The sequence below is a fragment of the Serinus canaria genome, chromosome 7 (genome assembly GCF_022539315.1).
Source record: "Serinus canaria isolate serCan28SL12 chromosome 7, serCan2020, whole genome shotgun sequence".
Classification (NCBI taxonomy): domain Eukaryota; kingdom Metazoa; phylum Chordata; class Aves; order Passeriformes; family Fringillidae; genus Serinus; species Serinus canaria.
The window spans coordinates 977,813-992,012 of NC_066321.1; the positions used below are offsets into that span (position 1 = coordinate 977,813).

The 14,200-nt window shown below is 54.2% G+C and overlaps 2 protein-coding genes across 2 annotated transcripts in view; both read right to left on the reverse strand.

The window, feature by feature from the left end:
- The window catches only part of KCNJ3 (potassium inwardly rectifying channel subfamily J member 3), a 27,978-nt gene extending 19,341 nt beyond the window's left edge, over positions 1-8,637 (reverse strand). Inside the window, exons 1-2 of the mRNA XM_050977065.1 lie at positions 7,785-8,637; positions 3,403-3,619 (exon numbers count right to left, since the gene is read on the reverse strand). Coding sequence (XP_050833022.1) covers positions 3,403-3,619; positions 7,785-8,462 — 895 coding nt within the window. The 5' untranslated portion in view covers positions 8,463-8,637. The remainder of the gene's footprint in view (positions 1-3,402; positions 3,620-7,784) is intronic.
- Positions 8,638-12,028: 3,391 nt separating this feature from the next.
- Positions 12,029-14,200, reverse strand: part of GALNT13 (polypeptide N-acetylgalactosaminyltransferase 13) — a 40,640-nt gene continuing 38,468 nt past the window's right edge. Inside the window, exons 11-12 of the mRNA XM_050976995.1 lie at positions 13,328-13,756; positions 12,029-13,264 (exon numbers count right to left, since the gene is read on the reverse strand). Of these exons, the coding sequence (XP_050832952.1) occupies positions 13,616-13,756 (141 nt within the window). The 3' untranslated portion in view covers positions 12,029-13,264; positions 13,328-13,615. The remainder of the gene's footprint in view (positions 13,265-13,327; positions 13,757-14,200) is intronic.

The following is a 14,200-nucleotide window of genomic DNA, read 5'->3' on the forward strand; positions in this document are numbered from 1 at the left end:
TATTTTATGTTCCACCTTTGAAGCTGCTCAATTTGTATTGAGGTTTCTCACTGACCCTGAGAACAAACATCCAGGAAAATCCCAATTAAATGGAATTATCAGAACCCTGGTAACTTTCAGGTCTGTCCCAGCTCTTTGTTCCCTCAGGCTGCTGCATTCCCAGCTCACCCCCAGGGATCCCAGAGGACCCTTCCTGTGGCTCCAGAATTCCAGCTTTTTCTTGTTTTTAACAGCAAAACCGGAGGAAAATGCCTTTGAAGCCATCCCTATTCCTTTAATTAAAAAGCCTGGCAGGCTCTGGAGCTCTTTCATCAGCAGATCACGGGACCAGGTTTCCAAAATAAATTGAATGAGTTTGGAAAAGGGATGCACAAACCGTTCCTGCAGGGTTTTGTCTGCTTCAGATTCCTACTGATGGCTCGTTTTTGCAGGAATTTCAGCAGCTTCTCAATAAATTGCAGGATAACACAAAATTGTAAAGGGTTACATAATCCCAAACACACCCAGAGGCAAATCCCAGCAGGAACATCCAGGCTGAAAGTCAAATCCTGCACGGGAGGGGCACCAGGAAGCTCTGCTGAGAACCAACTCTGCATCCCAGCCATGGGAAACCAGGACAAAAGGTCTGGAAAAGGAACCCTTGGAATGGCCTTCCCAGTTCCAGGTTATCCCAGTAATTCCGGGTTATTTGGGCTCCAAATCCCCAGCAAAGCCAACTCAAACCATGGAAATCTGGATTCCTAAATCCTTGATTATTATAAACCATGTGAAATGGAGAGGGAGCAGCACATCCCTGAATCCTGATCCTGCCCTAAATCCCCTCCCCTCCCTTATCCCATCCCTGAGGTGCCCAAGGCCAGGCTGACCCCATGGATCACCTGCTCCAGCCTTTCCTGCCCACAGCAGGGTCTGGACAAGGTGCTCCAGCTGAATTCCCTCCAAATTATTCCACAAAGAGAAAAAAACTGGGATTTGTAAATGTTCAAACTTTTTACAGTTCCTGCCAAAGCTGAGGCTGATCCTTCCAGGCCTTCATCCCAGTCCCAGGGTCACATTCCCAGTACCACACTCAACCTCTCCAAACCCCTCACTGAATCCCATTTTTCCCCAGGAAATCCATCCCATTATTCCCAATATTATTCCCATTTATATCCAGGGATGCCAGTGTTTGCTCATGGATCACTGCACGTTCCCACAGGAAAACCTTTGCTCTTCCAGAGCTTTGGGCTGCCAGGGGAAGGATGGGAGGGGGAATGCAGCATTTGCTGGGAAAAATCCCTGGAACTGAGAGGAGAATCTGGAATTCCTGCAGAGTTTAAACCCACAGAGGTGCCTCCTCTTCCCTAAAGCCCTCAGCACCCCTGGATGAACTCTCCCTTCATCCCTGGAGGAGCTCTCCCTTCATCCCTGGAGGAGCTCTCCCTTCCTCCCTGGAGGAGCTCTCCCATCCTCCCTGGAGGAGCTCTCCCTTCCCTCAAACCCAGCCCTGCCCTCTCCTGCTCCTCCCTCTGCTCCCACTGGAAGGTTTCCCAACCCTTTCATTCCCTCCTGTGTTATCCAGATCCAGCACATTTTGCTCTGTTTTGCCCAATTTTCAGCTCAGCTCCCAAAAATAGGTCACAACATTTGGAACCTTATCCTACTTAGGCTTTAAAGACCCAGACATTCCCTCTTTTTTTTTTTTTTGCCCATTCCCTGTATAATTTCCAGGTTAATAATATTTCCCAAAACAAAGCCAGGGTTTAAAATTCCAGGAGTTGTTTACAAAAGAGCTTTTCTTCCCTCATTTTGTTTGGAATTCATTTTTTGAGGAATTAAAACAGGAAAACTGCAAGGTCTGATCTGCAGGTCAGGCCTGCAAGTTTCCCATGGGCTTTTCCAGGGAATTTTTATGGCAATATCACAAAATTTTTAGGGAAATATCAGGGAGTTTGTAGGGAAATATCAAGGAGATTTTTAAGGGAGGGCAAGGGGGATTTAGGGAAATCTCAGGAAATTTATATGGAAGCATCAAGGAGCTTTTAGGGAAGTATCCAGGAATTCTGGGGAAATATCAGGAAGACTTTATGAAAATATCAGGGGTTTTTTTAGGGAAGTATCAAGGAGTTTTTAGGGAAACACCAGGAGGTTTTTAAGGAAGCATCAGGAGTTTTTTAGGGAAATATCAGGGGGTTTTTAGGGAAGTATCGGGGGGTTTTACAGAAATATCAGGAATTTTTTAGAGAAATATCAGGAGTTTTTAGGGAAATATCAGGAGTTTAATGGAGACATATTTTTAATGGAGACATCAGGGAGTCTTTATGACAATACCAAGGAGTTTTTAGAGGAATATCAAGGAGATTTTAGGGAACTATCAGGGGTTGGTAGGTAAAGATCAGGGGTTTTTAGGGAAGTATCTGGGGGGTTTTATGGAAATATCAGGGAGTTTTTAGGGAAGAATAGAGAATTCACCTTCCTCTCTCTGGGCTGTGCTCTCCTGCCTGGGGAAGCAGGGTGGGAACACTGGGACTCCACAGCATGGCCCCAGGACAGATCAGAGGTACCCTGAACATTCCCTGTGCCTGGCAGGGGCTGGGAAATGCAGGAGCAACTCATCCCAGCCAGGAGCTCCACATCCCAAAATCCATCCCTGGAGAGAGCCTCAGTGCCAAAATCCATCCCCTGGAGAGAACTCCAGTGCCAAAATCCATGCCCTGGAGAGCCCCAAAATCCATCTCCTTGGAGAGACCCCCAAAATCCATCCCCTGGAGAGAGCCCCAAAATCCATCTCCTGGAGAGAACTCCAGTGCCAAAATCCATCTCCTTGGAGAGAGCCTCAGTGCCAACATCCGTCCCCCTGGAGAGCACTAAAATCCATCCCCTGGAGAGAGCCCCAAAATCCATCCCCTGGAGAGAGCCCCAGTGCCAAAATCCATCTCCTTGGAGAGAACTCCAGCCCCAAAATCCATCCCCTGGAGAGAACTCCAGTGCCAAAATCCATGCCCTGGAGAGCCCCAAAATCCATCTCCTTGGAGAGAGCCCCAAAATCCATCCCCATCCCCTGGAGAGAGCCTCAGTGCCAAAATCCATCCCCCTGGAGAGCACTAAATCCATCCCCTGAGAGGACCCCCCAAAATCCAATCCCCTTGGAGAGAGCCCTCCAGTTTGCCAAAATCCACCTTCGTTTTTGAGAGAGCCCCAAAATCCATCTCCTTGGAGAGAGCTCCAGTGCCAAAATCCCTGCCCTGGAGAGAGCCCAGCCTCAAAACCCCTCTGGAGCAAGCCCCAGCTCCAGCTGCTTCCCAGCTCTCCAGCCTGCCAAGAGCCACGGGAGCCCCAAGTTCTGCAGGGCCAGTCGGGAATTGCAGCCGGGAATTGCAGCCGGGAATTGCAGCTGGGCCGGGTGGGAATGGCAGCACTCACCGGTGGTCTCGACGATGCCCTCGAGGATGACGACGATCTCGAACTGCTCCGTGTGCATGCTGCGCTGGGACAGGTCGTAGAAGGGGCTCTTGGAGTCGATGACGTGGCAGATGGTCAGGGGGGACACCAGGAAGAGCTGGTCAGCCCCCGTGCTGAAGCCCACGTCCAGCTCCAGCTGGTCCAGGGGCAGGAATTCTCCCTCCGGGGTCTGCCGGGACTGCGGGGACAAGGAGGGGACACTGGAGCTCCTCGTCCCTGGGAGTGCCCAGGGCCAGCCTGGACAAGGCTTGGAGCAGCCTGGGATTGATCCCTGCCCGAGGGATGGGACTGAGAGCCCTTCCTGCCCCGACATTCCAGGATTCTGGGATTTCACCAGGTGGAATCGGGAGTTTGGGGATACGGCCAACAAAAGTGGGTGAGCTTCAGGAGGAGGGAAGGAAATCCTGGAATCCCAGAAAGTTTGGGTTGGAAAAGCCTTCCAAGATCGATTCCCAGCCATCCCCAGCATTGCCCAGTTTCCCAAGTGCCAGATCCACACTTTGCAATCCCTGCAGGAATGTGGCTCCATCCCAGGCTCTGCAATCCCCCCAGGAATGGGACCCCAGCCCAGCCCTGGGCAGCCGTGCCCGTGCCTGACCTCCCTTTCCCTTCCCATGGAAAAACCTTTCCTAATGTCCAATCTAGCCCCAGGGAGAATTCCCACAGCCCCATCCCTGTCCCTGGAATTCCCAGGGGATCCAGCCCATCCCTCCCAGCCCTGCTCTGGGGCAGCTGCAGGGGTTCCGGTGCTCCCAGACCCAGCTGGGATGGCACACACTCCCAGCTGCTCCCAGGGAATTTAGATGGAATTCCAGAGCTCAAATCCAGAGAAAGCCAAATTTAATTTTACATCTCCCCATTCCCAGGAGGAATCCAACCCCCCAGGCAATTCCAGAGGGAACATTTTGCTAAGGAATGAACCCTGAGTGACTCCTTTGCTCCAAGCGATGGGGGGGGAAAACTCAGGAATTCTGAGACATCCAAGCTCCTTCCAATCCCAAAAATCCACCCCAAAATTCCCATTACAGCCAAAGAGGCTTTGCACAGATTTCCCCCTTTAAGGCTTTGGGGCTGGTTTTGCTCCTGGCCTGAGCTCAGCAGGAAAAATAAAGGAATATTTCCCCCATGGACTGGGACTGCCAGTTCCCTCCAGCTCCGCAGGAAAAGCCTTTTCCATAACAAAAACCATCCCGAAGGAAAGCGGAGCCCCCGGGGCTGCAGCTCACCTGGCACAGGGGAGAGCCGGGCAGGAGCTCTGGGGGGAATTCCTGAATTCCTGAATTCCTGCTGCACATCCCTGGCCCCAGGCTGGGAACAGGGATGGCTCTCCCTGCTGCACTCCCTGCTCCCTCTTTCTTCCTCCTTTTTCCTCTTTATTTTCCCATTTATTGGTTTCCTTCCCCCCTTTTATCTTTTCCCCTTTCCCTCTCTTTTTGTTTTCCTTTTCCCTTAACTTCTCCTTTTATTTTCCCTTTTCCTCATTTTCTTTCAGTTTTCCTCATATTCTCCCCACCATGGATCCCTTTTATTTCCCCTCCTTCCTTTCATCTTTTTTCCTTCTTTCGTTTTCTCTTTTCCTTTTTTTCCCTTTCTCCTCTTCTTCCTTTTTTATTTTATTCCTTTTTTGGTCTTTTTTTACCCTTTTCTCCTTTCATTTTCTCTTTCCTTTTATCTTCATTTTTTCTTTTATTTCTCCTTTTATTCTCCTTTTCCCCTTTCTTCATTCTATTTTTCCTCTTATTTTCCCTTCCATTTTCCTTTCCCCTGATTTTTTCATTTTACTTTTCCCTTTTATTTTGCTCTTCCCCATTTTTCCTTTTTTCCCCTTTCCCCCTCATAGTTACCCATTTTTCCACTTTTTTCCCCCTTCCCTTTTTTTCTCAGGTGGCCTGGCCTGTGCTTTTCTTCCAAGCACAATCCTTTCTTTTCCCACAATTCAAATCCAGGGAATTCTTTTGGAGCCTCACTAAGTTTGAAGCTCCATCTTTTAAAATTCCTCTGGGACTTCCAGAGCCAAAAAAAAGAGAACAATTTTCAAATGCTGTACTGAAATTACTCATTTTTGATATTTTATAGCTTGAAATATATGAAATTATTTAAATATATTGATATAGTATGAAAATATATATTTATACATTATTAAATATTTTTAAACAACCTGTATAAATTATATATTGTTAAATATAAATATTTATGATTGCATGTTACATAAATCTATGGCATTATGTTTTAATGCTATTTTATATATTTATCCTTATAAATAATAGTAATAAATAATAGTTACAATATTTATAAATTATAATTCATCATTTTAAAGCTATTAAAGGGTTATTTTGGGAGATTTTCAGGAATTCTTTCCCTCTTTAAGGCACAGACTCCCTCAAGGTTTAGGGAACCCCAACACTGGGCCAGTCCTGATCCTGAAATCCCACAGGACACAGGGATTTGGGACAACAGGACACAGGGATTGGGACAACAGGACACAGGGATTTGGGACAACAGGACACAGGGATTTGGGGACAACAGGACACAGGGATTTGGGGACAACAGGACACAGGGATTTGGGGACAACAGGACAACCTCAGGAGCCTCCCGTGGGCTGAGCTCCGTCCCTGGGGCTGTGGGGGAACAGGGAGGAAAAAGGGGGAGATTCCCAAAGGGATTGTCCTGGGAAAGGGGACCCTGCCCTGCCCTGCCCAGCACCCACATCCCGAGGATAGGGCACCTCCATTCCCTGCAGGACACCCCCAATCCCGCCAGGACACCCATCCCAAGGACAGGACACCCATCCCAAGGACAGGACACCCCATTCCCTGCAGGACATCCATCCCAAGACAGGACACCCCATTCCCTGCAGGACACCCATCCCAAGGACAGGACACCCCATCCCAAGGACAGGACACCCCATTCCCTGCAGGACACCCCATTCCCTGCAGGACATCCATCCCAAGGACAGGACACCCCATTCCCCAGCCAGCCTCCCCTGCAGGTATCCCGATTCCCAGGGGTCCCTGCGGGATGCTCCCCCCGAGCCGGCTCCTTCCTGCCCCCCATTCCCGATCCCCATCCCCATTCCCGATCCCCTCTGGATTCGCAGCCGCCGGGCGAGCCCCAGAGCAGCGCCGGCTCCTCGCAGCCCTCCGGGGCAGGGACCGCTCCCGGGGCAGGGACCGCTCCAGGGGCAGGGACCGCTCCCGGGGCAGGGACCGCTCCTGGGGCAGGGACCGCTCCCGGGGCAGGGACGCTCCCGGTCTAACCCTGGCACTCCGCTTTCCCCGGAGCTCACTAAAGCTCAATAAAGTTCAGCCTGCGCTCAGGGCTGCCCAAAAAGCTCCGCATTGAGCCCGGAGCTTTCTCCTTCCCGGCTCAGGAAGGCACGGAGCTACAAAGGATTTGATTTCCTCGTCAGAGAACTGGAGCATTTTATAGGAATCTATAAATATCCATCCCAATCCTGCGCCGAATGTAGGAATTATCTCCAAGGAGGTTGGGAATGCGCCGCTGATGGCTGAGCCCGCAGCCCGAGGCTCCGGGAGATGTTCCCTGCCAGGAAAACAGGGCAGGGATGCTGGAACAGCGGCAGGACCCAAAACACGATCTGGGATCATCCAATCTGACCCCTGGCCATGGGCAGGGCCACCTTCCGTGGACATGGGGACAGCCATAGGCAGGAGCGAGGGACATCCAAGGGACACGGAGAGGGTGGGATGTCCCCAGGGGAGCGGCAGTGGGGCCACGGTTCTGTCACAGAACCGTGGAATTGTTGAGGTTGGAAAAGCCCCCCAAGACCACGGAGTGCAACCATTCCCAGCACTGCCAGGGCCCCCATGGAATTACTGAGGCTGGAAAAGGGCCCCAAGACCACGGAGTCCAACCACCCCAACCATTCCCAGCACTGCCAAGGCCCCCATGGAATTACTGAGGTTGGAAAAGCCCCCCAGAACCATCGAGTCCAACCACCCCAACCATTCCCAGCACTGCCAAGGCCCCCATGGAATTACTGAGGTTGGAAAAGCCCCCCAGAACCATCGAGTCCAACCACCCCAACCACTCCCAGCACTGCCAAGGCCCCCATGGAATTACTGAGGCTGGAAAAGCCCCCCAGAACCATCGAGTCCAACCACGCCAACTATTCCCAGCACTGCCAAGGCCCCCATGGAATTACTGAGGCTGGAAAAGACCCCCCAAGGGCACAGAGTCCAACCATCCCAACCTCGCCCAGCACTGCCAAGACCCCCCCACCCCGTCCCCAAGCGCCACCTCCACGTGGGATGGGGACCCCCCACTGCCCTGGGCAGCTTCCCAGGAAGGAGTTTCCCCGCGGTGCCCCCCGGAGCACCCACCTTGAGCAGCTTGCAGCGGATCTGGGCGGACACCATGTGGCTGTTGCGGAGGTTGCCCACGCGGAACATGAGCGTGAGCTTGCCGTCGCGCATGGAGATGGCGGCGTGCTCGCTGAACATGAGCGTCTCGGCTCGCTTCTTGGGCTGGGACATCTTGATGAACATGCAGCCGATCAGGAAGGCGTCCACGATGGAGCCCAGGATGGACTGGAAGAGGAAGAGGATGATGCCCTCGGGGCACTTGTCGGTGATGTAGCGGTAGCCGTAGCCGATGGTGGCCTCGGTCTCGATGAAGAAGAGGAAGGCGGAGGGGAAGTTGTACACGTTGGCCACGCACGGGGTGTAGCTGTCGTCGTGCGCCTTGTTGAGGTCCCCGCGCATGTAGGCGATCACCCACCACATGGAGGCCATGAAGAGCCAGGCCACGGTGTAGGTGAGGATGAAGATGAACAGGTTCCAGCGCCACTTGAGGTCCACCAGCGTGGTGAAGAGGTCGGACAGGTAGCGGCTGGTCTCGCCGCCCAGGTTGCCGTGCTGCACGTTGCAGCGCCCGTTCTTGTCCACGAAGCGCTGGCGCTTCCCCCGCGGGGCGCTGCGCGGGGGCGGGAGGCCTCCGCCGCTGGCCGAGGTGCTCACCACCTGGTACTCATCGCCCAGCTTGCGCCGCAGCGCCGACATGCTCCGCGCAGCCCCGCGCAGCCGGCACGGTCCGCGCAGACACAAGAGCCCGCAAAGCCGGCAAAATCCGCGCAGCCACAACAGCCCGCAAAGACGGCAAAATCAGCGCAGCCACAACAGCCCTCTCAGCCCCACGCACACCGCGCAGCTCCGCTCAGCTCCGCATCCCCCGCGCAGCCCGCCCGGCCCCGCCGCGCCGCGGCCGCGGAGCCTCCGCCCGGCGCCGCCGCCTCCCACGCGGAGCCGCCGGCAGCGGCCCCGGGCAGGGCAGCACCGCCCCGTGCAGCGACACTCCCCCCGTGCAGCGACACTCCCCCCGTGCAGCGACACTCCCCCCGAGCAGCGACACTCCCCCCGCACCGCCCCTGGATCCCGCACCGCACCTGCGCCCGCTCCCCGTGACCCTGCGCGTCTCAGCGCGCAGCGACCCCGCGCACACCCCGCCCTCCGCAGCCTCGGTGCGCTCCGCATCTTCATCCTCCCCTGCATCCTCCCTCCAGCATCCTTCACTCATCTTCCCCCTCCCCGGCATCATCCTCCTCCTCCTAATCTTCCTCCCCGCCAGCATCCTCCCCCGAGGCTCCATCCCTCCTCCTCCTCCACCCTCGGAGGGGCTCCAGCTCCCACAGAACCAACCGCGAGCTCTTCTCTTCTCCTTCTCCTTCTTTTCTTCTTCTCCTTCCCCTTCCCCTTATCCCGTTTTTATCTTCATTGCATTGAATTTGAAGATTTTAAGATGTTCAGCTCCCCGCAGCAGCCACACAGCACTGCCAGCACACAGAGGGGACACAGCCCCTTCCACCCGGGAAGAAATTCCCTAATAAGAGAAGCCACAGAGCCCAGCCCTGATCCAGGACTGGTGGGAAGCAGGAAACCGGCCCCAAAATGTGGATAAATGCCCCGGGAATCATGGGGCAGTCCGGGTGGGAAGGGGGCTGGGGATGCTCTGAAGGGCCAGGCTGTATCCAAGGGCCCTCCTCACCCACTCCTGCTCCAGGACTGCTGCCATCAGCTCCAGAAAAAAGTTGGATTGGCACCTTTCACCTTGGGATAAAGCCCAGCCACACCTCGTTTTTAACCATCACCCTCCTCAGAACTGATTCCCAAGGATTCTTCTGGCCCCTGCATTTCTATTCCAGCTTTTTTTTTTTTTTTTTCCCCAGAAAATTGATTTAGTTTCTCACTTTACTGTTTTCTATTCCCAATTTCTCCCATTCCCCACCCTTTATTCCTGTGGTTGACACAATGCCTGTTAATTTTCCCACCCAATTAAAGGAAATTTTGCGTGGAATTCATCCCAAACTCAGGAACGCTGCCATACCCCTCCTGGCTCAGAGATCCAGCAGCCTTGCCAGCTTCCCCTCTCCTGTTTCTCCTTCCTCCATCCCTCCTGTATTCCCAGAGGCCTCTCCCTGGGCTGGAATTGGGCAGAGTCCCTGTGCTCCATCCCAGTGTGACAGTGACAATCCCAGGGGAGCCATTCCCTGTAATTACTGCAATTAAAATCATCACTGCTGCTAGGGGCAGGAGCAGATTCCCAGCATTCCCAGCTTGTTCTGCCAGCCGGGGTGGCATGAGGGAATAGTGGGGGTGGGAAAGGAGTGGGGGACATGGAAAACTGTCACCCAAAGGGTCCTGGTGACAGGAAGCTGCTCCAGGAAGCAGAGCTGTTCTCTGGGAATGATGGAATTCCCAGCTGATCCTGCTGTGCAGGGACACTCCCACTGTCCCAGCCCCATCCAGCCTGGCCTTGGCACTGCCAGGGATCCAGGGGCAGCCCCAGCTGCTCTGGCAATCCCAGCCCAGCCAGGAATTCCCAGTTCCCAATCTCCCACCCATCCCTGCCCTCTGGCACTGGGAGCCATTCCCTGGCTCCTGTCCCTCCATCCTTGTCCCCAGTCCCTCTCCAGCTCTCCTGGAGCCCCTCCAGGCCCTGCCAGGGGCTCTGAGCTCTGCCTGGAGCCTTCCCTTCTCCAGGGGAACATTCCCAGCTCTCCCAGCCGGGCTCCATGGCCTCCTCTGGACTCTCCAGCAGCTCCACATCCTCCTTGTGCAGATTATCCCACAAATCCAACCTTCCCTGCCTGCTGCCATCCCAGCTGAACGTTCCAGGTGAGGTTTCCCATCCCAGGTCTGAGGTGTTTTGATCAATTTAAACTCACCTGGGCAGGAGTTCCCCCGGAGATCCTTTCCCTGCAATTCCATTTTTTATCCTCCAATTCCCCGATTTCAGCACCTGGAGCCTTTCCCAGTCCTTAGCTGACGTGGGGATGGTGACAGATAAAATGGTGACATTAATTATGTATTCCCTGCATTCACAGAGACATTCCCAAACCTGTCTCTGCCAATCCCCCTGGATTTGGATTTCAGGGCAGATCTGCTGTTTTCCCTCAGAAAAATAACTTCCAGTTTGAAATGGGAGTTGGAGCAGGCACTCATGGCACCAGCACCAGGATGTTCCCAACCTCCAAAATATCCTAATGTCCCTCTGCATGAATCCCTAAATCCCTTAAATGAATCAGATTTCCAGGGAAATGAGATGGAGGCTGGTTCTCTCTCTGTAATTTTCTGTCAATCCTAATTATTGACATTTCTGAGAAATTCCCAAAAAAGGGGAAACACCTCTGTGCCTGCATTCATCCCCAGGCTCCCGGCCCATCATTAACAGGAGCAGTTAATTACCCCTGCAGGCTTTAATTACCAGCAGGGGAGGCTGGGCCTCACCAGGGCTTGGAGTCATCTGCAGCTCCAACCCCCCAGGCACCTGCAGGGACAGCCTGGAGCAGGGAATTACTGAGAAAAGGGGTTTTAGCTGGGGTTTTTCCAAGGTTTTTGGACAAGGAAGCAACTCTGGATGTGGGGAATCTCATTAAATGAGTTGTTAATTAGCCCTTTTGTGATTGGGTTGATTGAAGGGCACTGCAGCAGCGTAGGATGAATTACAGAATTATGTATTAATATAGAAATTCTATTTATAAAACCCCAATGTTGTACACAGCTCCAGCTCTGATGCCACAGAACCCTGGGATGGGACAGGGCAGCGTTGGGAATGTGGAGCTGTCCCCCTCTGGAGCCAGGGGTGCTCCACAGGGAGGTGACACCGCCCTGTCCCACTGTCCCAGGACATTCCCCACCTCCTCCTTCCCACCCCAGCCCCAATTCCCACCACAGGACCCACCCAGGGCTGTGCTGGGGCCAAAACCCTCGGGAAGGAAATGGAATAAATACCAGATTCCTCTTTTCCTGCCTGGAAATCCCTGTTTGAATTTGATCCTGACGTTTTCCTGCTCTTTTTACAAGGCAGAACAAATCCTCCCCCTGCTCTGGGGGATCTTTAAACCACATTTTGTATTTTCAGGGTGCCTGGAGGATGAGGAGCAGGAATGTCTGGGCAGGAGGCTGGAGATGAGCCCCAATCCGCGTTAATCCAGGATATTCCAGCTCCAGGGATGCCCAGCAATCCTTTCCCAGCTGAACTCCCAGTTACTGCTCAGTATCCAGCAAACACCCTCGGTGATTTACCCCATCCACAAACCCCAGGATGAACCCAGGAGCAGCAGAGCAGATACAGAAAATACCAGCATTTTTAATGACCCAGTGCTTTTACAGAGATTGTTGGGAATTGTGAGGGAAATCCTGGGAAATATTTCCCCACTTACCCGTGCTGGGGTCCTGCTGCCCTGGGATTTCAGTCTCCTGAACCCTCTGGGCAGTGAGAATTCCCAAAATCCCAGCCCAGAGGGCCCCAGCTGCCCTTGGGGTGGCTCCCAAAGGAATGTCCCCAGCACATTCCAGTGTCTCTGTCCCCACATCCCAGTGGGGAGTAGCTCCTGAGGGCCAGCAGGGCTTTGGGAACGGCCACACCCACACAAGGACTGAGCCCCCAAATTCCTGAAACCAGGAAGGAGCCCCTGAGATTCCAGGGAACACCTGGAGGCAGAGCTGGGATGCAGGGATCCATGGATGTGTTGGGATGCAGGGATGGAGACCCCCCAAGCTCCAGGTCTCAGTTTTGGTCCTTCCAGGCCTCCCCCGAGCCCCAGGTCCAGCCCCAGGTCCATTCCCATGGAAGGAGGGAACAGCTCCCTCTGTGCCACCCCGAGGTCCCTCGAGTGCCACTCCTTCCCCTCGGCATTCCCGTGTCTCCTGTGGCCTCCTCTGCTGGAATTCCTGGTGAAGTGCAGCCTCGGCCTGGTTTTCCCAACACCGGATCCTGGTTTTTTCCCAGCACAACCCAGGAAGCTTTGGGGCTGTCAAATCCCACTGGGCACGAGAGACCACCCAAGACTGCCCAGGATCTTCTCCAGGAGAGCCCAGCACATCCCATCAGCTCGGGCCACACCTCCCAGGATGGCTCCCAGTGCCAGCTGGTGCCACAGGGCCTTTAGACTGGGCCACCTCTCTGTGGTGACGTGTGACAGTGACACCTCCATATCCCAACTCCTCCAAGGTCAGCTGCTGCCTCTGGAATCTCTGGAGTGACAGGGACACCTCTGTATCCCAGCTTCTCCAAGGTCAGATGATGCCTCTGGAATCTCGGGAGTGACAGCGACCCCTCCATATCCCAACTTCTCCAAGGTCAGATGATGCCTCTGGAGTAACAGCAATGCCTCCATACCCCAGCTTCTCCACGGTCAGCTGCTGCCTCTGGAATCTTGGGAGTGACAGTGACACCTCCATATCCCAACTCCTCCAAGGTCAGCTGCTGCCTCTGGAATCTCTGGAGTGACAGTGACACCTCTGTATCCCAGCTTCTCCAAGGTGAGATGATGCCTCTGGAATCTCTGGAGTGACAGTGACACCTCTGTATCCCAGCTTCTCCAAGGTGAGATGATGCTCTGGAATCTCTGGAGTGACAGTGACACCTCTGTATCCCAGCTTCTCCAAGGTGAGATGATGTCTCTGGAATCTCTGGAGTGACAGCAACCCCTCCATATCCCAGCTTCTCCACGGTCAGCTGCTGGAACCTGGATCCCGCTGCCGTGGGTACCGGCAGCTCCTGGATCACCGGGAGGCGCGGGCAGTCCAAGGGCGGGGGGCAGGAGGAGCCCGCGGTGACTCTGCTGGGGTCGGGGGCGGCAGGAGGAGCAGGATGAGCGGGATGGGAGCGGGATGAGCGGGATGGGAGCGGGATGGGCGGGATGGGAGCGGGATCAGGCCGCCAGGGTCATGTTGCGCAGCAGCCACTGCTGGGCGCGGCCGCCGCCGCACTCGCGCACGGTGGGCACCAGCCGGTCCTCGTCCGACGGCTCCGCCAGGCACTGGTTGCTGTTCAGGTGCCTCAGGGTGAGCTTCTGCAAGGGGGGGGGACAGAGAATTCCTGCTGAAAACACAGCATTCCAGGGGAATTCTGTAGCCGCGGTATTTCCTGAAAAATCCCTCTGCTGGGATTTTTCTCCTGAGAGGCCTCGGAAAGGAAATGTGAACAACGATTCTCTGCTGCTGTGGGATGCACCAGGTGCATCTGGGATTGCTCCATGTGGCTGTTTCTAATCGATGGCCAATCCCAGCCCGGCTGGCTCGGACTCTGCTCACTCACAAGAGTTCCTTTCCTTTCCTCTCCTTCTTTCATTTCCTTCTTTCCTTTCATTTCCTTCTTTCCTTTCATTTCCTTCTTTCTCGTCATTTCCTTCTTCTCCTCTCATTTCCTTCTCTCCTCTCATTTCCTTTCTCTCTCTCATTTCCTTCTCTCCTCTCATTTCCTTCCTCCCTCATTTCCTTCTCTCCTCTCCTCCTCT